The 24,377-nt window shown below is 47.0% G+C and overlaps 9 protein-coding genes across 9 annotated transcripts; 3 read left to right on the plus strand and 6 right to left on the minus strand.

The window, feature by feature from the left end:
- Positions 1-429: 429 nt before the first annotated feature.
- On the minus strand, positions 430-1,344 carry NECHADRAFT_88913 (uncharacterized protein; the record flags this gene model as incomplete). The annotated part of the gene is made up of 2 exons (XM_003044572.1): positions 430-663; positions 733-1,344. 2 exons carry the CDS (start codon positions 1,342-1,344, stop codon positions 430-432), a joined length of 846 nt encoding a protein of 281 aa, XP_003044618.1.
- A 2,514-nt stretch (positions 1,345-3,858) lies between these two features.
- On the minus strand, positions 3,859-6,456 carry NECHADRAFT_106595 (uncharacterized protein; the record flags this gene model as incomplete). Its single annotated transcript, XM_003044573.1, has 5 exons — positions 3,859-4,110; positions 4,144-4,965; positions 5,020-6,198; positions 6,253-6,343; positions 6,404-6,456. 5 exons carry the CDS (start codon positions 6,454-6,456, stop codon positions 3,859-3,861), a joined length of 2,397 nt encoding a protein of 798 aa, XP_003044619.1.
- A 1,141-nt stretch (positions 6,457-7,597) lies between these two features.
- NECHADRAFT_88916 (uncharacterized protein) lies at positions 7,598-8,008 on the plus strand (the record flags this gene model as incomplete). The annotated part of the gene is made up of 1 exon (XM_003044559.1): positions 7,598-8,008. One exon carries the CDS (start codon positions 7,598-7,600, stop codon positions 8,006-8,008), a length of 411 nt encoding a protein of 136 aa, XP_003044605.1.
- Positions 8,009-9,323: 1,315 nt separating this feature from the next.
- Positions 9,324-11,897, plus strand: NECHADRAFT_55652 (uncharacterized protein; the record flags this gene model as incomplete). The annotated part of the gene is made up of 1 exon (XM_003044560.1): positions 9,324-11,897. The coding sequence occupies one exon, from the start codon at positions 9,324-9,326 to the stop codon at positions 11,895-11,897; it is 2,574 nt and encodes an 857-aa protein (XP_003044606.1).
- A 294-nt stretch (positions 11,898-12,191) lies between these two features.
- NECHADRAFT_55683 (uncharacterized protein) lies at positions 12,192-13,256 on the minus strand (the record flags this gene model as incomplete). The annotated part of the gene is made up of 2 exons (XM_003044574.1): positions 12,192-13,127; positions 13,185-13,256. 2 exons carry the CDS (start codon positions 13,254-13,256, stop codon positions 12,192-12,194), a joined length of 1,008 nt encoding a protein of 335 aa, XP_003044620.1.
- Positions 13,257-13,948: 692 nt separating this feature from the next.
- NECHADRAFT_55695 (uncharacterized protein) lies at positions 13,949-14,728 on the minus strand (the record flags this gene model as incomplete). The annotated part of the gene is made up of 1 exon (XM_003044575.1): positions 13,949-14,728. One exon carries the CDS (start codon positions 14,726-14,728, stop codon positions 13,949-13,951), a length of 780 nt encoding a protein of 259 aa, XP_003044621.1.
- A 519-nt stretch (positions 14,729-15,247) lies between these two features.
- On the minus strand, positions 15,248-16,527 carry NECHADRAFT_88920 (uncharacterized protein; the record flags this gene model as incomplete). Its single annotated transcript, XM_003044576.1, has 4 exons — positions 15,248-15,474; positions 15,537-16,175; positions 16,242-16,392; positions 16,483-16,527. 4 exons carry the CDS (start codon positions 16,525-16,527, stop codon positions 15,248-15,250), a joined length of 1,062 nt encoding a protein of 353 aa, XP_003044622.1.
- Positions 16,528-17,899: 1,372 nt separating this feature from the next.
- Positions 17,900-19,707, plus strand: NECHADRAFT_73240 (uncharacterized protein; the record flags this gene model as incomplete). Its single annotated transcript, XM_003044561.1, has 2 exons — positions 17,900-17,969; positions 18,021-19,707. 2 exons carry the CDS (start codon positions 17,900-17,902, stop codon positions 19,673-19,675), a joined length of 1,725 nt encoding a protein of 574 aa, XP_003044607.1. The 3' UTR covers positions 19,676-19,707.
- Positions 19,708-19,906: 199 nt separating this feature from the next.
- NECHADRAFT_98240 (uncharacterized protein) lies at positions 19,907-20,725 on the minus strand (the record flags this gene model as incomplete). Its single annotated transcript, XM_003044577.1, has 2 exons — positions 19,907-20,635; positions 20,666-20,725. The coding sequence occupies 2 exons, from the start codon at positions 20,723-20,725 to the stop codon at positions 19,907-19,909; spliced, it is 789 nt and encodes a 262-aa protein (XP_003044623.1).
- Between the last annotated feature and the right edge of the window lie 3,652 nt (positions 20,726-24,377).

The raw sequence follows: 24,377 nt of genomic DNA on the forward strand, positions 1-24,377 counted from the left end.
GTGGTCCCCCTTTACGTAACTAGTCATAGTCCAACAGGGATTTCTGATGCAAAATGCCGGTTCTTTGATATTAAAAAGAATTCCATAATACTCGCATTTTATAGCTATTACTGCTTGTTCTGAGTTTTCCCCTCCCTCCCTGTTCTTCTTTTTGTTGTTCAAAAGACCATCCGAATACCGACTTTGATGAGCACTTGGTCACTGATCCAGTTTCCTCCCAAATAAGGCCTAAAACAGTAAAACGCGTGAGATAGTACATGCTTCGATAGCCGTTAAGAGGTTGTAAAGCTAATAAGAGAATATGGAAATGAAAAAATAAATACAAAACGACATGTCCCTCTCACCCTGCGCAAAGGGCCAAAGGTCCATTTACAACCGTACAAAGGACCAATCTCAACCTTATCTCAACGGGTTATAGATGCCCATACTTCAGCGCCTCTCCTTCCGTCGTATCCTCGCCTCCATAAGTTCCGCAATCTCTCGCTGCTTGCGTTTATCCTGATAGATAAGCACTCCCAGTGTCCCAACACACACAGCAATAGCCGCTCCAAAGCAACTTCCAATGATCTTTCCAGCAAGCCCGATCTCATTCTGCATCTCCATGCAAATGGTGTATCCGTGAGTATCTTCGGTTGCGCACAGAAGACCAGGAGAGCAGGCACTCTTTGTAATGTTTGTGGAATAACATTCAAGAGTTGATTCCTGCCCGTCAGAAGACTCTACCGGACATACTGTAGTGGACTCGATAGTTGTGGAATAACAAGAGGCGCCAACTGAAGTGGTAGTCTCAGTTTCGGTGCTGCTTGTGCTTGATGAAAGTGTGCTCGATGGCAACGTGCTTGATGGTTGGCTGCTTGGCTCCGTCGACGAGAGCACCGTCGCTTCTGTGGATGTTGATGCTGCAGTAGACTCCTGAATCGTCGTGGATTCCGGTTCTGCTGAGCTTGAGGCTAGCTCCTCGGTTGTTGCAACCGGATCAGCAGAGAAAGCGGACGCGTTATCGGTGGTTTCTGGTTCCTGGCTTGCCGAGTCCTGGCTTTCCGTCTGCTGGCGTCGTTGCCTTTGATGCAAGCCCTCCCCACTTTCCTCGTCTTCCCATAGCTTTCCATCCGAAGTCTGCTCCGCGCGTTTCAATGGGGCGCAGCTTGCGGCAACGTAGCAAGCATTTTCAGCAGGTTGCCCAACACTGCGGTCACGGGACGCCAAGCACTCGTACAGAATTTCTGGGTATCGGCAATCCAGTAGATGAGCAAGGTCAGAGTCATATCTCGCAACTCGGTTCTGACGAGCGTCAACACGAGGAGATGCTGTAGCCAACAAGGCCAGCATTGAAACAAAGCGCATGTTAATGATGTGATGCGTTAAAGAGATGAGCCAAGAGAAGTATCCGTGTTAAAAGATTGGCCGTTCTGACCCAAGATTTGGAGGTGTTGATGTGCGATATCTACGCCAGGCACTGCCCCATCTGGGCAGCATCTATGAATATATCAACCCCCAAGCACCTAAAGGCTATCTATGATGTCTCTTAATTCGTACATCACTAGAAATGGTACTAGATCACTGCTTTGCCAGTCGACTGCTATAATAAGAACGGCCTGATTCTGTAGGGCTGTGTTGGTCGTCTTTGCTGTACGAATCCGACGTGCAAGCCGCTTAGTCATAGGAACAAGATAAGCTTTAACAAGGGAGTTGAGGTTATTCGTCATCGTCTTTTTTTCGGTGTCAATGCTGGACTGGGATATCCTCATTTATCCCCACTAAAGACCTCGGGCACAGCCTCACCTCATCCCACATTCCGAGACAAGCCATTCTAGGGCCTTACGATCCGCGACGTTTACCGACCTAATTTTGTATTCCATTCGTAAACCATTACAAACAGTCTTGCGTCTCCCATCCTGGAGCCGCGTCATTAACGCGCTTTGATCCTACTGGAGGTGACTAGCGATTCCACCAGTGCGGGTCTCCGGGGCAATCAAGGGATCTCCTTCCGCCCTTCACCTGTTCTCTCTAGGGTTTTAATGCCATTTTCGACCCAACTCAAGAGTGTCCTTAAAAGTGAGATGCGCTAGAGACAATTAAGATGAAGATGCCTCTAGGTTGCCACACTTCCAGAGCTTTATCCTCTAAATTACCTACCCTACGGTCTTTTACGGCATTGAATTCTCATTATACCATGCGTTTGTCGAAAGAGCTTTTGTTCTCATAGCGGACGGTCTCCTTTAGAGAAGTCGAGACCACAAAGAGGATAAATTGTTAAAAAAACGGCCGTGACTACCAAGGGGCAGCACCTGTACTTCGGTTGAAGGCATGGGACCTACCAGAACTCGCCCTAACTAGATGAAACCATGGATATATTGAAACACAAGTCATCGATGTGTCCAATCATGAGATTTTATGAGTACCAAAATACCACGAGATACTATCCGTCGCAAGCTGTTGGCCTCAGGTCTAGTTGAACTGTCTTCTACAAATCCCTCTCAACTTGTTCATTTACCCAAACCACTTAGGCATAACGTGGGCAGGTGCCTTGGGCCTTCTGCATCAAAGCGCGAGACCTAATAGCATCCTGGTTCTGGGTAATCCTCCGAATGGTGTCCGCCCTGGTAGCCTTGCGCAGCTGGCCCGCAGCACACATGCTGGGGATGTTGGTCAGGGCGCCCATGCCGGTGATACCGATGCCAATGGCGAGGGCAACTCTGTCCTCATCGCTGGTCGCCTGGGTGATCTTGTAAATATCTACAGAGATGAGACCGAGGTCGCCGACAAGGTTAGCCGCAGCGCGGACAAAGGTAGCAGTCGCGCCGATGATACCAGCCAGCTTTCCGAGGAAAGGCACAATGAAGAGGACCGTCTCCACGACGAGCAAGATAAGATTCTTCGTTTCCTCCTCCCGGACCTCCTCGCCAATGTCATAGGCCTCCGCATAGCGTCGACCGACTCCCCAACCATGATGACGGGGATTGTAAGGGCGTCGATTACCTCGGAAATATCCTCCTGGATCAAGCCGAGCTTGAAGCCCCATTCATATCCCCAGAGGGTGGCAGGCAGATCGGAATCCGCCTTGCCAACGGCGGGCTCAACAACGTCTTTGGGGTTCGGGATGGTGTCGATGCGGAACCGGTCGTAGTTGACAACCGGGAAGTCGAGGTAGTAGTTCCGCTGACAGTTTGAGATGGTCTGACCGCATTTCTCATGCGTCTGGCCGGGCAAGTGTGCCTTGTAATGTATCTACCGAAACGGATATGCTCTTCGGCGAGCCCAGTACCTTCGAATACGTCCCGGTAAAAGGCTTCGCGTCGATCCTCGCGTAGGGAAAAGTCACGTTGCCCGTCGTCAACACGTCCACAGTTCGCTGGGGAGGGCATTCAGACGGCTTGGTCTCTCGTGAACCGCAGGCGAGAGTGGATCCATCAGGAATGCAGTTCTCCCGACAAGAACTCGTGGTACACTGCCAACAGCACATCCGAATGCTGCTGGTGGTGCACTCGAAGTATGAAGATGCTCGCGGTAGGATCCATTCCTCAAGGTTGGTGTCGGCGGAAGCATGTACGGCCCGTCGGAAGTGCCCAAACGCCCTGTCGTAGTTGCTGTTCATGAGACGCTCGTAGTGGTCCAGCGACCGCGCCGCCATGCGCCTCAGCACCTCGAGTGCGTATAGGGGTAAGCAGTACGCGGGGATACTACCATCGTTCTCCAGCTTCTCCAGGGTGTCGTGCGGGGACGTATCACGGCATGCCGGGAGGGTACCCCATAAATCCCGGATCTCGGGGTTGCTCGGTCCCGGTGCCAGGGTTGGGTGGTAGCGGCTGAGGAGGAAGGTTGGGATTAGAGATGCCGCCGGGATCATCACCCTTTGCATCACCCGAGCACATATTGTACCATGTCTCGGCTTCGTTGGTCCACGTGCCCTTGATACCATGCATGTCTGCTCGTCCGTTGCCGTCCAGGTCCGGGTAGTACATGCAGGTCCCAGCCTGGCTGCCAGCGCAGGCATGGAACGGCCCCCCCCCCCCCCCCCCCTGGCTTCTGCTCCCACCAGTATTGTGAGCCGCCAATATCATGCCGGCCGAGGTTGTAATAGACGAATCCGTCGCCGCTGAACTTCTCAGCCTAGATAGTATCTGCTCTGCCGTCGCCGTCAACGTCATGAAACCGAAGGTTGGCGCGGTCATGGCCCTTGGCGCTCTTAAACTGCGGCACATGGGTCCAGGCGCCATTAGACGACTGAGTCCAGCCCCAAACGCGCCCGTCCTTCTCGATACAGAGGTAATCAGGCCGTCCGCTGCCACTAATGTCGGCGAACCGGACGGCAAGATCATGCAGACCAATACCGCGCTTCTCGGGGTATCGGAGCGCTGGCGCTGCGTTTCCCAGATTCTGCCAACGCCAGTTGCCTCCGGCGCCACCGTCGAGATTGCGGAAGACGGTCACGCGGTTCTCGTTGGCTGCATCGACCCAGATGATATCGCACTTGCCATCACCAACCCAATCAGCTAGATGGAGGTCACGTCGGTCAAGTTCGCGTCCAGCTACCTGCTTGGCATCAAAGATACGTGCACTCGGGCCCCAGTAGCTCTCGCTCCCTGTGAGGAAGTTTTTGCCGCCGTTGGGAAACATGGTCATGATGCCCTTGGAGTGTGTCCACACGTAGTCGTCGCGTCCGTTGCCCGTCATGTCGCAATACTTGTTGCCATCAGCGACTAGCTTGGTACCACCTGAACCGAGGTTCCTATACACGCGGACGCTGAACTTGTGCTTGTTGCCCTCCTTTGCGTGCTCCATATAGACGTAGTCGAGCCGACCGAGCAGCCCAAAGTCTTGAGGCACTCCAAAGATACGCGCAAAGTGAATGCGGTTCCTGATGTTCTCTGAGCCGCCGAAACCTCCTGGATGAGTCGGTCCGCTGTTGGCGTTGCCATTGAAGCCTTGTCGCCACGCAACATTGAGGCCGTCGCCTTCAACACCCTTCATGCAGCTGCGAGCGTTGGTCCACGTTGTCGTCTATCCATTACCATCAACCCAGAGCCAGTCGTCTCGATCATCGCCATTGAGGTCCTCGAAACGAACGCCAGCAAGATCTCCCATGCCCTTGCCCGTAAATCTTCGGCCCAGGGCCTGGAAGTAAGCTGGCTTGTCATGAATCCCGCCGTTGCGCCAGCATGAGATATCGCCATTGAGGGAAAGGCCACAGAAGTCAGCACGACCGTCACCGTCAATATCAGCGAGCCGAACCTGAGCTTGCGGGTATCCTGGTTGCGCAGCCTTCCAGAGGCTGATATGCCTAAAGGTGGGCGGCACCGCCCCTCCCCCGTTGCCACGGTTGATACTGGCAAAAACGGCACCATCGCGCCCGATGCAGGCAAAATAGTCATGCCCGTCACCGTTGAGATCAATGAAGACGATGCCGCGCGGGAGGCAGTTGTCTTGTACACTTAGGTCGTTGATCTTGGTGAACTTGCCACCCCCGTCGTTCCTCCAAACGCCGTCCCGCGCCTCTCCGCTGGGCAGGTCAAACCAACCTACCAGGTCATCGCGGTCCGACCGAAAAAGACGTGCGAATCGCCACTGGTTGCGGTCAAAGTCGCTCGTGATGGTTAACACGACACCCTCTGGCTGGCTGCGGTGCCGGTAGATACCGTCATGCTCGCCACTGCCTCTTTGCGTCAGACCCCCGGCCCAGACGCCGTTTCCGGCCGGCTTCTTGCAAGTGCCTGTGTCGCCCTCGGCGTTCCCATCCATCGGGAGCGGAGGTTTGATATTGCCGTCCCTCTCAGCGGCCTGGATACCAGCCCAGAAGGCGGCGGCCATCTTGCCGAACCCCCCATCGTGCGGGTGCACCTTGTCGGGCACGTCAGACATGGGGATGTGGTCCATGTCGGCGATGTAGATGGGCCTCCCCTGCGCCGCGAGGTCCGCAACCATGCGCCGGTATAAGTTGTTCACATCGTTGCGATTAACGCCACCCTGTCCTTCGAGTGGGAGTAGCGTTGATACAATCATCACTGTATCGGGAGAGATGTTGCGCCACATGCCTTCGATCATGACGCGCAGCCTATTGTGCTGGTTTGCATTGTCGATGCCGTGAATGCAGTTATTCGTGCCAATATTCATAATCACCACGTTTGGTTTAAACTTGTACGACAGCCTCGATGCGTCGTGCGCCTCGGTGACGATGTGGCCAGATGTAGCCTCACAGTCCTACTCGTTGAGTTAGTCGAATTGTCAGATAAGTCCTAGTTAACAATGCCTTACATTATCCTTCATGGTGCCTCCGTTCTTAGTGCCCACCATGTTGACCTCGTATCCAGCAAAGCGTGCCTGGTCTCTCACGAGCTTTCGAAATCTGGGCGCTCAAAATGTCAGTTTACCGTCGCATCTATGCATGGAACAGAGTTTATCATACCCATTACCATCGCTCGAGCCCACGCCAAAGACGGTAGAAGCCCCGAGAGGCATGATTCTGAGCTCATGCCTTGCCTGCCGTCGACCAAAGTGACCGGGGCCGAGCAGATCACTGCTGGACTCATTCCAGCGTGTCGAGTTCACGTGTAGGTGATGGTGGCGAGAGCCAAAGTGATGATGGTGCGCGGAGCCAAGCGTTACCAGCAAGGTCCAGAATAAAATGGAGGAGAGTAACTGGGGCGGCTTCATCTTGTTCCCGACCTGACGACGTGTGTAGAACAGAGAAGTTGAATGAAACAATACGTTGTTTAATAAAATGAAAGAGAAAGGCACTAAGAAATAAAGCCTGCAAGGCAAAGTTAGATATGTAGAGCTGGCATGTATAAATGAGTGATCTTTAAGTATCTTTGCAAGCGACTTGGGGACGCTTCGTTGTTTTCTAGACGAAGATACCTCGCCGTCTCGTATGAATAAGCTATAGTCACGTTAAAATGCTAGCAATTTGAACTCTCATGATAGACAACGAGACTTACTGCATGTGGAGCTTATAAAAGCGTCCTTGGGGGTATATGGCAATATGATAGGACTGCGCCGTTGCTGAGCGCCGACCCGAGCACAACGCTGACCACAAGGAAATACGTCAAGGTTGGTTATGTGCCATCAGCAGGGACACCTGAGACTTACAATATAAACGTCCAATGGACGTGACCAGATAGCATTGGTGCCGGCGCTGTTAGCGCTCGGCGAAACTTGGCATTACGCGCTAATGTTACCAAAATCTAGGCACAAGCTTACTCGATGGGTTGCCAAGCTCGGGTAGAGCAATTTACTAAAGGGACTTCGGTTAATCCTCTAGTGTTGGCGAGATAATTACTTTGTTGTAGAGGATGTCTTTTAGGAAAACTGCCCCTGAATCTATTACACATCCTTGCATCGCTAGTACTGGTGGCTAATTTAGGCAGGTGTCTAGTTTCTTCGCTGCGATAGTAGGAATAATCTAAGCAATCTAGTATCTTCAGGGGAATTTCTAATAACTCTGTCTTCCCGTATTTGCCTCCGTTATCATCTTGCTTTCTTGCCCTTGTTATTCTTCTCCCTCTCTCCGTTAGGGCCGCCTTAAGGCAAATCTTCCCCCTCTTCCCTCTTAACCTCCATCTGTCCATCTCTGTTATCATTACAACTCTTGATCGTCAATATGAGTCTTCTCTGTTTCCTCCTTATAGGTGTCCTCGCAACACGGGTCGTCGCTGATTTCGAAGACGATATTTCCGCCTACGTCGCCGTCTTCTTTTACTTTGGGTACCTCCATGAATGGGGTACCCGCGACGGCATGAGCACCATTGGCGGCCCTGACTGTTACGGATCAACTCGCTGTAACTTCAACTTATTCCTAGACGCTACCAATAATAGTAAGGGGGGTTATGATGGAAGCGTCGCCCTCGATGTAACCGGAAGGCCTAGCGCAAAGATTCTGGCCGGCCGATTGCGGAGCGCTGGCCTGACCAAAAAGATCGACTGGAACCCCTCAAGACTTATAAACGGTGCGCCAAGGGATAAGCAGGTGCTCGAAGACTATGTCACCTACGTCCTTAATGCCGGCAGTTAGGACAAGGGAGCACCGGGTGCCTTCTAGCCGTACCTTGATACTGCTCTCGACGCCCTCTCCAATATGGCTGAGATCAACGCTGGGGTCCCCTCAGGCGTATATGTGCGCTGGTGGCTTGCAAACGGTCTCCCCACGAGCACCCAGCTGAACTTCATTCAGATACCGCTATAGGGCGATACTGGTGAGAGCGAGGTCTGCACTGTCATCGATATTATTAATTTGGTTAAGACGTTTAATTACGAAATGGGAAGGTCTCTTATGAAGGTGCCCGTATGGACAGGAGGATATGAAGGCTTCCTAAACCCTCACCTTGGCCGTAGGTGGGCCGCTGCCCGCTTGGCCTTCCAGATGTGTCGTACTGGTAGAGCCTATCCCCTAGGATCTGATGCCCTCCCTCTATTCATTCCCCCTTGGTCTTGAGTACGTCTACTTTGCTGGTACTGAGTTCCTAAGTATCCGGACGTAGATAACGGGATGAAGAGTCCAAAGGAGACCGGCTATTCGAAGGCAGAGAAACTGATAGTGCCATCTGAAAGATGATTTTGGTGGAAACTTGACCTAGGCGTTCTTATTATTGTAATATAACCACCTTTTAGTCTTGTCCAGCTGATATCGTTCTTTCTCATTGACTAAGCTATTGTGAAAACGCCTTAACTTGCTCTAATAGTTTGACTATTCGCCTCGATACCATGTTGGCAACAAATCTTGATCACGGGGAGCCAATATTGGGTTGGAGACAAAGTGGTTTCAGATATGGCTGCTGCTAGAGAAATTTTCCTTTTAATGAGCCCCGCAGTGAGACTTGCTGTGCTAGGGGAGGCGTACAGTTGAAAAGTGCCGGCGGATATTTTTCTTACACTGTTTGGCAGACATTGACCCATAGGGCTGGACCCGGGACCCCTGACGGGAGCACGGATAGAGACATGAGTCATACCGGGACCTCCCCTGGCCTGATTTTATGGCATAGCGCCCTGCCTTTGGTTATTGGATACTAGGCAGCGGGCTCAAGAGGTCGCTGACTGATAAATTTCCGCCAATAAGCTTGTGTTGGGTGTCGTTTTCTTGGACAAGTAACTACGGCGTGGCCAATCAGGAAATCGTATGAATACGAAAATGCGACTGGATCTTACACATTGCATGCTAAGCACGCCCTCCTTCTCAGCCTCAGGCTTCATCTTCTGTTTATAAAAGTTCCCTTTATCTCGTCCTTTCATTCAACCTTGTTTAGCCCCAAACTTCTTCACATCGTGCATCTATAGAAGCATCAGTTCAAACCCCGAACCCTTCTGTACTTGCACACGCATTCTCCGTCAACATGGCCCCATCCCAGGTTTTCTCTCAGACTCTCCGCTCCATAACCCGCACCAAGTTCAACCAGTTGGCCCGGCAAAAGGTTGCCTACGAGTCCGCGAAAACCTCCCTATTGCGAGATGCAGACGATGAGCCCAGCCCTAAAAGGGCCAAGATTCTTGTTGACGGTGCCACCAAGCTGTCCGCTACCTCTTCGTTGTCGCAGCCCACGGTCGAGACTCTCCAGCGATTCCTCCTCCAGGCAGAAAATGATCCCTCCGTTTCCCAGGAAGCTATAGAAAGCTACGAGCATGACTTGCGTAACGAGCTGGACACCTGCTCGGAAAAGCACCGCTTCGCCGAGCTATACGCCAAGCTGATCGACGAATGGATCTCGACCAGTGAGTCTGACTCTAGCCATCTCCATGTCCCGCGTACCGAGAGTCAAGAGCAGCGCGCTGTTTGGGAGCAGTACGTCTTTTGCGCCAAGGAGGTGGATGAGGACGCCATCAAGACTTATCTTGGTAACCTCTTTCAATCTGAAGCATCCAGCCACGTCAAGAAAGCCTACAATGACTTCGTGGAATCAATCAAGTCTTTCCAAAAGACTTGGGACCTCGAAACCCATTTTGACGAGGATTCCCTGCAACATTGCATCCAGGGACTCCTAAGGACCAATCTGTTGAACGATGAGAAGCGCATGACTCTCAACGACTTCCTAGGAAACAAAGTGGTTCTTCGGGAGATCGCAGACGTGCTCAACATGCGCATGCGGACACGGGCCACATGGGAATGGGATAACGATTGCATCGTCGAGCCACGCCGCCATCTCAACGGCCGCTATCGCTTCTTCCCTGACGAGGATCTTCTTCAGTCACTGTTTCTCTACTATATCGGCAGGAGATGGTGCGTTATGTTGCGCCAGGCAGCCGAGACCTTCTGTAAGCAGCGTCAGGTGATGAAACCTGCTTTTCCTGCTCTAAGCAAGGAAGAAGCTCGCCGTCGACAACACTTCCTTGGATCGACAGAGGGCAAAACTGCCACCTACAGTCTCTCGAACCTACTCAACGAGCATTTCGATCATGAAATCTTTATAGATCAGCTGCCTCGCGAAGTAGAAGAGCAGCGAGGCAGTTACGGCGATGACAAGGCCAGCGTAGACGATAACCGCAAGTCTCCCATCGCAGTAGTTCAGAAGCTCCTTCAAACGCTACAAACTCATATCATTGTTCAAAACAAGCTTGGCCACGAGATCACCGTCATACGCTCCGACTTCAAGTGGTTTGGCCCAAGCCTCCCTCACGCGTCCATCTTTGCTGTTCTGGAGTTCCTCGGCGTTCAGCCCGACTGGATCAACTTCTTCCGCCAGGTCCTTGAATGCCCACTTCGATTTGAAGACGACTCCCCCGACACACCTTCTCGAACACGGAAGAGGGGCATACCGCTCAGTACACCCCTGGCTGATTTCTTCTCCGAGTCAGTCCTGTTCTGTCTTGACTTTGATGTCAACCGGAGGGCCGATGGTGCTCGTCTATACCGTCTTCACGACGACATGTGGCTCTGGAACTCGGCTGAGACGTGTGCCGAGGCCTGGCGGGTCATAAACGAGTTTACTGATCTGTTTGGTCTTGAGCTGAACGAGGAAAAGACAGGCAGCACCACTATCCATCCAAGCGGCTGTCGCGATCAGATTGACGAGGCCATAAGTCTCCCCTCGGGTGATGTCGCTTGGGGCTTCTTGAAGCTTGATACGACTGCTGGCAGGTTCGTCATCGACCAAACCAAGGTCGAGGAGCATATCGACGAGCTCCGCATTCAACTAGACGGGTGCAAAAGCACTCTAGACTGGATCCGTGCATGGAACACCTACGGCTGTCGTTTCTTCACGACCAACTTTGGATCATTTGCTAGGTGCTACTCCCGCGCCCACGTTGACACCATCCTCAGCACGTTCCGCCATATCCAGCAAGCACTCTTCCCCTCACTTCGTGGCGGCGTTGGTGCCCGGCTAAAGGAGATTCTCGCCGACCGGTTCGGTATCACCGACGTGCCTGACGGCTTCTTGTACACGCCCGTCGCTTTGGGCGGCCTGGGTCTCCATAACCCATTCGCGACGCCGTATGTCTACCGCGATGGAATGCCCGAGGATGCAGGCGCGAAGATGGATAAGTTCCTTGAGGAGGAGAAACTAGACTACGACGTGGCGAAAAGGGCGTTTGAGTCGTCGGATGAGCAGTGCGACGACTTAGGTTACAACGAGCAACCATACCCCTATTTTATGGACGTAGATGGCGATAACGCCTTCTTCAGTTTCGAGGAGTACACACAGCACCGAGAAAGAACGTCGGCAAAGTTGAGAACCGCGTTCCAAGATATCAGTGAGGAGCCCCTGCCGAAACCGCTCGAGCCTCCGAAGGTCCTCTCGGGGCTGCTGCCTGAGGATTGGGACGATATGGCCCCTTACGATCAGTGGGTTTGCCTGCAACACTCGAAAGAGACGGTTGCGCGGTTCGGGGGCTTGGCTATTCTCGAGAAGGGGTTGCTACCGACGGGTGTGATAGAGATGCTGCAACAAAGCCGGTTTCAATGGCAGGACTAAGTCTGCGAATCAGTGGCCACAATAGGATCTATGAAGGACGGCTAGAGGAGAGGCCATGAGCCACAACAACGAATAATATGGTAATCAATACATAGAAACATCCGAGCCCACTGCAATAAGGCCCGTTTAAGAGAATGTGGCATATTATTATCTGCAATGACAAGTCCGCGAGAGACCGTCAAACCACAACAGCAAAGACTACAGTCGTTGATACATGACAGTATTAAAATCCATGCCAGAATGTGACGTCCGAATATATTCAAGAGTACTAGTAGGATCTAGACCTTAAACACCTTATTTCTCAGCCTTCTTGGCTTGTGCAGCGGCCCAGTTATGCGAAGCCAGTGTAGCTTCATGTAGACTCTCCTTAGGCAAACCTAGAAGGTTGTTATGGGTTTCAAACAGACCTTCACCATTGGGGTAGGATGAGCGAGCGTACAGGGCCTTCAAGAAACCAGTTCCCACTCCCTTGGAAAGTTCCTCTAATCCCTGCTGGAAACGCTCATTTGCAGGCTGATAGGTGATAGTCCAGTCCTTGTCAGTCTGTCCCAGTAGCTCGTTGACGCTATCGAGCAACTCCCGCTGGTTGAGAGTGAAACTCTTGATGTAGACGGGTTTGTTGGAAAATTGGGCCAGGGTGGCGGACTTATCGTTTTCATCCTCTGGGAGCTTCTTCAGGTTGACCAGTGAGACCAATTCACGCCCAGTCTGGGGCCAAGTGGTCGTGTTGACTCGAGTCTTTCCATCATCGTAGAATGTGACAGATTTATTCAGGAAATCGAAGCCGTAGGTGAATGGTCCAACGCCGAGGCTGTATTCGTACCAAAAGTTGGGTGTGATGGCGAGCCACTGGGAGCCAACCTGTTCAACTTCTTTGACGCTGGCGTAGATGTACTTCAGTGCTTCAATGTCTTCTTGAAGCTTTGGGTTGTCATAGAAGTTTACACCATAGGCGTTGGGCACGATGTAAGGAACTCCTGCCTTTCCAGCTGCCCTGACGATTTTGCTATGGGTGTCTAGAGGTGCAGTAAGGGCCATGGTGATGACCAAGAAGTCTTGGCCTTTCAAGGCTTCTATCAGCGTAGCTTCGTCATCATAGTCGACGCGTGCAAGTTTCACTCCATCCGGCACGGTAGTGTTGCTGCCCTTACGGGTTAGGGCGGTCACCGTCTGGTTGCCAGGCGATTTGAGGAGATGCTCGGTGAAAACTTTGCCTATCTGTCCTGTGGCCTTGAGGAAAGTTAGCATCTCGTCAGAGCGTTGAGGGTCTAGTATAGGAGTACGTACGCCAACAATAGCCACATGCTTGATGGAATTGACAAAGCCTTCAGGTTGATCCTTTGCATAGAGGGATGCCATGGTGATGAGTGAGCAATGAAAGCAGTATAGATAAGATTCGATATCCAAGAAAGAGAATTGGTTTTTTTAGTTCTTGTCCACCATTTGAGAAATTTCATTCACAAGAGCTCTTAAATATCTGTGATACGCTTACAAACTGGTCTTGTCTCCCTCGCCCACCATAACGCCGAAGACCTGGCTTCACCAGAGACCCACCAATTCGGTTTTCAGGGTTAGCTGACACTACCACGACTCAGGGACTGTCCTGTACGATATTAGGCAGTACAATGTGACGAAAACAGCTTATGATTCATATAGATGATTGATCTTGAAGCCAATCTCTACAGACTTTTATACATACGTGGATTACGTTGTCTGATGGATCATTCCACGGCGACTTATTTGCACTGGTAAACATGAACTTGCATTACCACAGCCTGGGCTTGAGCATCGGGTGACTGACACAGTAAGCTTGAGGATCCAATATGTGAAGCTGGCGAGCAGTGCTCTTCACCAATCTACAACTTCCCTCCTATTGTTCGGTGAGGTAAGTAGGGACTACCCCCCTTCCACCTGGGTGGTCCATTTTTGCATGGTAAAAACTGGTCATTTTTGACACTATCAATGTTGCATACACATCTTTCAAGGCACACGCGTGTCGATTCTTCTTCATCAGAGCACACTTACTCTTAAGCTGCATGTTCTGGGCCTGACTACGCAGGGAGTTTCAATCCTGCAAGCTTCTCGCAAGCCTTGACCACCTTTTCTTGCAGATCGACATCATCACACTCCGGAAGCGGCTCACCCAGCCGCCTCTTCGGCTCAAAGTACTTCCCAGTCAAGCTTTGATCATAGTCTCCTTCAGCCAGCATAACATATGTCTGCACACCATCATCCAGCTTATCTGGGGCGCCCTCACCGCCAATCTTTGTAGCCACCCAGCCAGGGTGAACAGAAGTAACCGACGTATCTGCAAGCCGCCTTGCTACCGCATTGGCTAGCAGCATCACATGTAGCTTTGTGTCGCAGTAAACAGGATAGTCCTGGAACTGAGCTTCTCCTCGCTTCAGCCAGAAGATGTCTTCGATCTTAGTATCGGCCTGGCTGTGCAACTGAGACGAAATAAAGACGAGCCGCTTCGGAGGGGTTATGAGGGAAGTCAAAATGTAAGGTGCAAGGACATTCACAGCCACCATGGCCGGAATTCCTGTATCAGGCGTTTTTCGAAACGGTCCGTAGAGCATGCCAGCATTGTGGATAATAGCATCAAATGGTCCGGCAGCGTTGACTTCGTCGGCGAGTTTCTTTGTCTCCGACACAAGTGACAAGTCGGCGATAAATATGCCTGCAGCTCCAGGGCAGTTCGCCTTAGCATCGGCTGCACGCTTGGCGTTGCGCGCGTGGAGGTAGACGGTGTGTTTGCGTTGAACGAGTTGACGAGCAGCTTCCAGGCCGAAGCCATCAGCAGACCCAGTGATGAAGATACGTGCCATGTTGCAGGAAGAGTGATAGAGGGTAACGAAATCGATCAATGCTTCAAGTCGACGCCACAGTGGTTTTCTAGATGTGCTAGCTATATAGCCCACCTTTAATAAGTCCGCCCACATATACTACGATGCTTTTGAGGTTGATTTGTAAGTAGCTGCAAGCCGAAAAAGCTCGGTCACATTTTCGGCACTTCCTTGGCCCGCACGCAGCTCGGCAATTGTCCTTTTTAAAGAGGTCCGTGGCCAGTCTTAGGCTCGGACTTAACGGACCTATCATTGCCTCCCTAGAAGCACCAACAGGGCTTCTGAAGACTCTTGGCTGCTCTCTATGGTCGATTTCCATTTTGTCGGTTTTAGATATCAATAGATGTAAGCCTACACATCGCAGACATCAAAGCGGCTACGGATGGACGTCACTTGTGCAAGAGCTACGAAGGAGTCAGAAGACAAACTCGGTCTCATCAATAGATAGATTATCACTGTTTAGGCACAATTGGAAGCATTCTTAGACTCTTAACTATCACATTACACAATGGTGTAGACAGCCTTTTCCGCACTAATCGGACGAACCTCAGGCATCTTGTTTGGAGATACGAGCGCGAGACCTTCAGCAATCTTCTCGAGGCCACCAGGCATCTGGCGGATTGGGTTGCCTGCCAACTTCGCCTTTCTTTGCGAGCCTTCCGAACCAAGAAACGCAAAAAACTCGGCAGCAAATCTACGTGCCTCTGGGTTTGCTGGAATGCTAGCACCTGTGATAATCGATCAGCCATCAAAGTGAACTCGTGTACGTTTACCCAAATAGCTTGCGTACCTTGATAACCAATCTCCACGCCTAGACCCTCCCACACTGCGCCAATCATAGGCTTGTGGTGCAGCTTGTTGATGTCAAACTTCCCGAGGGCCGGACTTCGATATACTGCAAAACGGCCGTCAGGGGCTAGAGTCGATTCGACTTGTTCAACAGATGGCGAAATAGAGATGGTATCGACGGCGTAATGAACACCGCCAGATGATTCTGTCAATTTTCGAACTTGTTCGGGCCAATCGGCATCGTGGTAGTCAATAAGAACATCGAATTTGTAGGGCTCTTCTCGCAACAAATCGTGATTTGATGCGCTAGCTAGCCCAATTAGACGAATCTTTGTGCCTGAGACTTGTTCGCTCAATCGGACAAGTTGTGCCGCAAAAAGGCCTAGAGATGCAGTCGCTCCGTAAATGAGAAAATTCACTTCTTCTCCAGACCTGAGGTTGAGCCGGTCGAAGCCTTCTGTCTTAGAAAAGGGGCACGGGATTTTAAGTCTGCTGAAAAGCCCTTGGGCCGCAGTGAGGCCGCACATGCTGATACTGGCGGCTTCTTCGAGCGGCATGTCGTCAGGAACATGCCACGCGAGGTCCCACTCAACGCAAACATATTGCGCAAATGCACCCGCACGCTCGTTGACCGAACAGGCTGAATGTAAAAGAATGCGTCAGCAGACAGATAAAACTCATTTGCCGTCGTGTGGTGAGACCCTACCGCCTTGGACAAAGCTCGCAACGCGCGTGCCGACTTGAGTACGAGGATCATCTAGCTTCTCGACATCTGTGCTAACTTTCGTGATAACACCCGTAAAGTCGCTTCCGATTATACGGCGATCCTGGGTAGCGACAGGGTTTGCCGTGTATAGCTAGTCAACACGGTTCAAGGCAACAGCGCCGACTTGGATGAGGATCTCTGATGGACTAGGCGCAGGGATTGGTACGTCTTGGACGGTTACTAGTTTGTCTCTCGGCGTTACAACTAAAGCCTTCATGGTTGCCATATTGTCGTATCAATGAAGAGTTTGAAGGTGCTTTGAGTAACAGAAGATGATAGAGAAGCCATAATCGGCGGCCTAGAGACTTATATATCCGTTCAAATCAAGTTCTTAGGCAAAAACTCCCTCCAAGGGGAGGTTACCCTATGACCAAGGTCTGAAACTTAGCCCACATAAACGCCGATGCAAGTCTTTGGTTAATAAGCCCCCGATCCCATAATAGGCTAGTGGCACGCCAAACCCACTTTATCGTCTCGGCTTGCAGCATATCTCCACGGGACATTCCTTAACTCCGATTCAGCCCAGGTTAACTACCCACTTCAGTGACTTCACTACCCCCTGGCCATTTTACCATTCTACATCATATCAGAAGAGAGAATGAGTGATCATGCAAGTACGTATCTTTCCATATATAGCTTGCTGTACTCCCACAGCTATATTGGTGCAGACTGACCTTCCCTTTTACAGTTGGGCCTAGTGGAAACGATGCATAGGATTTTTCGGAAGCCCAGTCATCCAAAGCTCCTATATAGCTGATACTGCGATAAAGCCAGAGAGAACAGCAACACGAGCCAACCACTTATGTGGTCGATTGATCGAGACGATGCGAATTGTTGGCTTCTTCAACCAGTCCCAGGCACAGACTATCCTCCAGAGGGAATTCCCCGGTGATTATGGCCCTTGGATTGGTATGCTTGTCGACGAGTGGAAAAGGTTCGTGATTTTCTCGTTACTGCAGTACAGCATCTCTTACCAATGCAGACTCATTTGCAATCTTTTCAAGGTAGAGACAAATATCTCTCCTTTATCGGCAGCATCCCCGACTGCTCAACAAAGAGCTTAGCACACCCCTACCGTTAACTTTCTCTTTGCGGAACTGTTATGATTTCGGTACTTTTACTTATCGGGAAAAACGCGAAGGTTCGGGTCGCGACGTCAAGTTATCATTGATGATGAGATATCCTGACTAGTTCCTCCCTGATCCGTTACTTGTCGAAGACATCCGCCTCGGCCTTTGCGGTCTGGCTTTCGACCTAGCCCCCGCGGTATCCTCGAGACATAGCTCTAGCGCAAGAGCGGCCCTCGCTATATTACGAAGGCTACGCTGACTAGTGTTATTATCGCCATCGTCTTGGGAATTGGGATTTTTCGGGCCTGGGTGGCACATAAAGCTTAGAAATATCCTGTAAATGGGTAACGAGGGGTAAATCGGTAGCCTTTACTCTGGTTATGCCCCATTATGCAACTACTGATGATAGCTTTCAATCAGTACACAGCTATCATAGGGTAATTAGGCCTAGCGAAATTCCTCCAGCTTCCTGACCCAAACTTTAACAACAGCCCGCACTTAACATCACCCCGACTCTCAGATAGCGTGATGCCCCCGACCAACCAGCCAGCAAGGACTATGAAACTATCGCCATTTAAGGCCCATGGCGAAGGCGACAGTAGGCATGTCTGACCGACTGAACAACGCAGCGCTAATCCACAGTCAGCAGCCTTGACACCCTCTGAGGAATACACCCAACTCGGGTTGGCCAGGGACTTGGACACGATGAATCAAGCAACCCAAGACTCTTTTCCGTGCCTTCAACAAGATGGAGGCGAGTCTCGGGATCAAACCCTCCTGTCTTGGCATCCACAAGACTTGGCCGATGTGACAACCGGCTCTTCTACATCAGCCTCGGTAGGGAATATGATTCAGCCTACCGGGCAGCCCTGGCAAGCATCGCTGTCATCCTGGCCGCTGCATGGTCCGGCTCAGGATCTCTGGCAGCACCCCTACCAAACCGGTCTAGGCGAGGTATTATCACCTACGTGGGAATTAAGCCAGGGCACCGCCAGGGCACTCCAGCATTCGCCCATCATCCAGACTCAGCCACAGAGCCTCCCGCGACGAAGAAGCCGGTACTTCTGCACTCCGGCCCTGCCAATGGTTTCAAGGCCTATAGACACTCCAGGCCCCAGCGCCTCGGTGGAGGAGGGCGAAATGAACCCGATACAGCGCTGGCGGAATTCGCCCCCAGAGACCGAGCCGGCCTCGCTATCCGCCATCGCAGATGCTTTGAGGAATGCCCCGCTTCGGGGTCAAGCATCCACCAGCAGCCTCAATTCCCGCCGTTCCGACATTCGAGCGGGCTCGACAGTGAGCTTTGCTAGCGGTTCAAGCTTGTCCTCGGGCTCTGCTTCGGCCAGCTCGATGACGCGTCGCTCCCGCGTGTTGAAACGCACCCGGCCGACTACCAAGGGCAAGACGGCAGAGAAGAGAAGGTTCCCCTGTACATTCTGCTGCGACTCGTTCAAAAGCAAGTTTGACTGGGCCCGTCACGAGCGGTCCTTGCATCTCAATATCGAGGGTTGGCGATGCGCACCATTTGGCAGCATCGAGATATCGGCCATCACGGGGAGCAGCAGCTGTGCCTACTGTGGACTTGTTGATCCCTCGCCGGCACATCTTGAAGATCATGACATTAATCTGTGCAGGGCAGGCCAGATCTATGCGCGGAAGGATCATCTAGCTCAGCACCTAAGGTGTATCCACCACGTGAAGGATCCTCCGTCGATAGACTCGTGGAAGGTTGAGGGACCACCAATAACATCGAGGTGCGGCTTCTGTGATCTCCGTATGGAAACATGGCAAGAGCGTATAGACCATCTAGTATCGCATTTCCGTAAGGGTAAGACGATGGACGACTGGAAGGGAGACCATGACTTGGAGCCCAAGATCGCAGCCTTGGTCACTAACGCGATACCGCCGTATTTAATTGCGTCCGAGGCAAACACATACGCCCCATTCTCGGCAACGACCCCCAACCTCGCGCATGCGGAGCACCTAAAACAGATAAATCAGTCGGCCGAGCAAAGTTTCGAAGCGTGGAGTGGCTCAGAGCCGTCGCCGGGGGGGTCGGGAGCACCGGCGATATCCCTCCACAACAAGTCGTTCCCCGAACTGCTGGCTTTCCACCTAGGTCGTTTTGCGCAGCACCAGGCGAGCCTTGGCGTCACCCTTACGGATAAGATGTTCCAGGACGAGGCGAGAAGGTTGCAATTTGGCAGCGTGGACCCACTGGATAACACTGTTGCTGACAACGAGGAGTGGTTATCTCTCTTCCGCAGCCAACATCTTGAGGACTCCAGTAGACAATCAGGATAACTGGTATTAAAAGAATAGAATCTCTGCAAGAGCTATTGTGGCTTCTTTTCTAGTTAAGCTACTTTTGATATCTTACTAATTAAGCACTTTCTCTGCCATTATAGCCAAGATTCTTTGATATCGTTATTAACGACGTCTCCAGAAGAGACGTTTGGCCACAATGGGGACGACGTAGTTTTGTAACCAAGATGATCTAGTGTCTTTGAACTCCTAACTTGACCGTAAAGCTATCTACACCATCTCATAAGAGATTTTTGTTATTCCTTGCTGCCTCTTTATCTTTCTTACCTTCAACTTCCCTACCAACGCCGTACTCTTCACGTGTGTTCCCCCGCACATGTAGGCACCTTCGCCCTCGATTTCCACAGCTCTAATCAGGTCATTCCCATCGCCAATATCCTCCGGCATTGTCCAGGACTTGGCCTTGAGTTCCTCTGGTGACCACCAACGAACGGCGATCGAGCGGTCATGACCGACTATCTCATTGGCGATTCGCTCAATCTCCTCCTTCTTGTCACCCCCGATGATGCCTTGGAACTCGACAAATGCAACGTCGGGGTAGTGCTGTGCTTTGACCTCTCGCAAATCTGGTATCCCCAGTCTTCGGACAGCTAAGGCGAGAATGTGGCCGGCGTCATGAATTTGCGAATGTAGCTTTCGCGCGTCCTTGTTGATCTTCTGGGCCACGAGCATCTTTTCCTGGAAGGGGTTGCCGGAGTATGTCCCGAGATGCATGATTGTTCCGGACGGGAGCTTCTGGACAGAGGTGACGGTGAAGGTTGAAGTCTGGTCGAGAGAGGTCATGGTGCCAGTATCGCTTGGTTGACCGCCCCCTTTAGCATAGAAAATCGTGGAACTGGTGACGATAAGGCATCCATCATCCGAGGCCCCTTTGAATATCTTCTTAGTAGTGTCATCCCACTGGGCGAATGGGATGCTAGCCAGGACGGTCGTTTCGAGCTCGTGCTTAGTCTCGTCGTGGTGATAGACGGCCTCAGTCTGGCCAAACTGAAAGCGAGTTAGCACGAGTATTCTTCCTGGGGGTTTCATCTAAACTGAGCCTTTTCCATGGTGGTGTGAATGCTGTTCTTCGGGTTGGGGATGCTGCCCAGCAGGTTTCTTGTCCAAATAGATGCGTGAATTAAGCACGCGACTTGAGGTGCGCACGTCGCACGTCGAGAGATAAAATACAGAGAGTACAAAAACATAACGCTACTTGCCGGCCGTCGGGGGTGCCTGAGTAGATTATAAGGCCGGATATTATAACTAAGACACTTTATGTTACGCAATGCCTTGCCCTCTGATTGGTCTAGCGCAGCCTCGGTTATGGGCCGCTCGGTAATAGATAAAACTAGTTTTATACTAATTCCTTTTTTTATTTATTTAAGATATCTTTATATAAATATTATAGCTTAATATAATTCCTATTATATACCTAAAAACTTCCTTATAAAATACCCTCTAATCCTAGCTAATTAGAGATAATCTTATACTTTAAGAATAAGTCTTATATTATAAGATTTATTCTTATATTATAATATTCTCTTAGTAATTATAAGATACTTATATATATATATAATATTTATTATACCTTAAATAAATACTTAGCCCTTAAGTTATTAATAGACTTTAATTACCTTTAAGACCTTTTTAACTTATTACTAAGATATAATTCTCTTATTTATATAATAATACTAAGACTCTCTATTTATAATAAACCTAATATATTTAATTTATTCTCTTAGAAAATATTAAATATTATAATAAAAGAAATAAAATATTATAATTAAAAAATATAAATAAGGCTTTTTAATAATTACTAAGTTTTATTATAATTATAAAAAATCTAAGTAAGTTAAGAAGGGTTTTTTTTAAGCTCTCTCTTAAGTTACTTAAGTCTCTTTTTATTATATTTATTAAGGTTAATATAATAATAATATTTATTTTAATATTAATTTATAGCTTAATTATTTAATATAGCTTATTAAACATAAATTTAATTTTTATATTAATTATTTCTTATTTTAATATTTAAGCTAATATAAATAAAGAAATAATACTTTTTATTTATCTTAGAAGAGGCTTTATTAAAGTTATTATAATATTATTTTTAATAGTTATAAACTCTAGTAATTAATTATTATATTATTAAGTCTTAGGTATAGAATTAATTATATTTTAGCTATATTATTTCTATTAAGTTACTTAAAAGTCTACCCCTACCCCCCTTCTTCGAGCCTTTAACTAAGCTCAGTCAGTGCAATAATAGCTATTTATTATACTTTAGTATAATATCTAGTATTTTCCAAGGGAATAAACTAGGCATGCTAGGTTTATTATTAATAGAGAGTCTTAGTATTACTATATAATAGGGGAATTATATCTTAATAATAGGTTAAGAAGGTCTTAAAGGTAACTAAAGTCTATTAATAACTTAAGGGCTAAATATTTATCTAAGGTATAATAAATATTATATATATATAAGGGGCCTCGTACTTAATGAAATAAGGTCTAAGTAAGGGCCTTATACTTAGAGAAGTAAAGTCTAAGTAAAGGCCTCGCACTTAAGGAAATAAGGTCTCTTATAATAAGTAAGTTATAAAGGGAATTTATAGGGAGTATTTTAATATATAATAGGGGATATATTAGGCTATAATATAATCTCTCTTCTCTTATTAGTTCTCGCCCTCGAGACTATTTTCTTAGGCTAAGGTTCCTTTAATTAATTAATCTTAACTTCTTCCTATAAAAACCTTCCTTAAGCTAATATAATATTAAGTTATATTAATAAAAGAAAATCTATTAATCTAAACCGCGATATAATTATATATTATTTAATTATTACTAAGATTAACTAGTTTAATTATAAAGTTATACCTTATAATTATTACGAGAAAAAGGGTATTCTATATAAGATATTAGAGGGTTATCTTAAGTATAGTCTTTATACCGACTTAGGGCATCTTTATAATATAATTAATACTCTATTATTATCTTATAAGCTTAGATAAGTAATATATTATTACTTTCTTATTAATATATATTCTTATAATAAGTTAAATTATTAATAAGGCGAAAAGGTTAGATAATTAAGAGGCTATTATTAAGGCTTTATTAAATTCTTATCGCGAGAATCTTAAGTATACTTAATATAAGTTAAATAAATTATTATCTTAATTAGAATTATATTAGAGGCAGAAATATATATTAATATCTCGGGGCATTAAGCTAATAAAGAAGGGAATTAATACTATCGAGGAGCTAAAATAAGTAGATTAATAGGAGTCCCTATTAACCGAAGATATCTAGAGTCTAATTTATATTAATTTACTTAATTTTAGTTTTCTTAGGGCTTTAAGTATTCCTTTTATTATTAATAGAAGTTTCTTAAGAGGCACTATAAATTTATAAGATATTCTAGGGGCTCCTAAGTATTCTTAGATTTAAGGTAATCTTTTTATTTAATTAAGTATTCTATTTTATTATTAATCCTTTATATAATAATAATTTTTTCTATTATATATTTTTCTAGTTTATTAATTTCCTATAATTTATTATAATATCTAATATAAATAATATCTTTAGCTATTTTAAGTAGGGAAATATAAAAGATTAAATAAAGCTTAATCTTAAGGGGTAAGTCTAATTTATAATTATTTTTTCTAATTTTATTAAGGATCTTAAAAGGTCTAATATATTTATAATTAAGTTTTTTATTTTATTATTTTATTATAATATTTTTTATTACTAAGTAAATTATCTCTCTTTCCTTAAAGGTTAATCTTTTTAATTACTTAGGGTTATAATAGGTCTCTATATATTTTTATATAAATTTAAGTTCTATTTTTATTTTTTTATATAGGTTTTTAAGTTAATTATTAATAAGGATAGCTTTAGGGTTAATTAGTCCTTTTTATTTTATTTAGTAAGTATCTAGAGTAAAATTAAAATTTATAAAAATTAGTATTATTTTTATATTCTTATTAAATACTATATTATAGGCTAATTAGGCTATAAGTAACTTATTAACCTAATTAATTTATTTATAATTAATATAATATTATAAGTATTATTTAATAACTTAGTTTATCCTTTTAGTTTATTTATTAGCTTAGGGTTAAAATACTATAATAAGTTTATAATTAAGACTAAGTTATATTATAAATACTTATTAAAACTTTAAAGTAAATATAAGTCTTTTATTAGAGATAATATCTAAGGGTAATCTATAAGTACTAATAATTTATTATAGAAAGATATAAGAAAGTTCTTTTATATTTATTACTTCTTAAAATAAGATAAGATATATAAATTTTATAAGATAGTTAATAATAATAAAAATATTATTATAGATAATACTAATTAAGGGTTCTTTTAATAAAAGTAACTTTATAATAAAATCTATTATAATTAAATCTTATAGTTATTATATAATTAATAAAGGTTATAAAGTACTATAAGGTTTATATTATTATATTTATATCTTAATATATAAGTTATATTAATATATTATATTTCTAACTTATTATTTTATATTAAGGAAATAATATCTATATTCTTATAGTCTTTTAAATATTTTTATAATTTCTTAGTATCTATATAGGGGATATAAATAAAATTCATAAAAGAAATTATTAAATATTTTTAATTATATTATATCTTCTATTTATATAGTTTATATAATTATCTTACTTTATATTAT

The sequence above is a fragment of the Fusarium vanettenii genome, assembly GCF_000151355.1.
Source record: "Fusarium vanettenii 77-13-4 unplaced genomic scaffold NECHAsca_21_unmapped, whole genome shotgun sequence".
Taxonomy (NCBI): domain Eukaryota; kingdom Fungi; phylum Ascomycota; class Sordariomycetes; order Hypocreales; family Nectriaceae; genus Fusarium; species Fusarium vanettenii.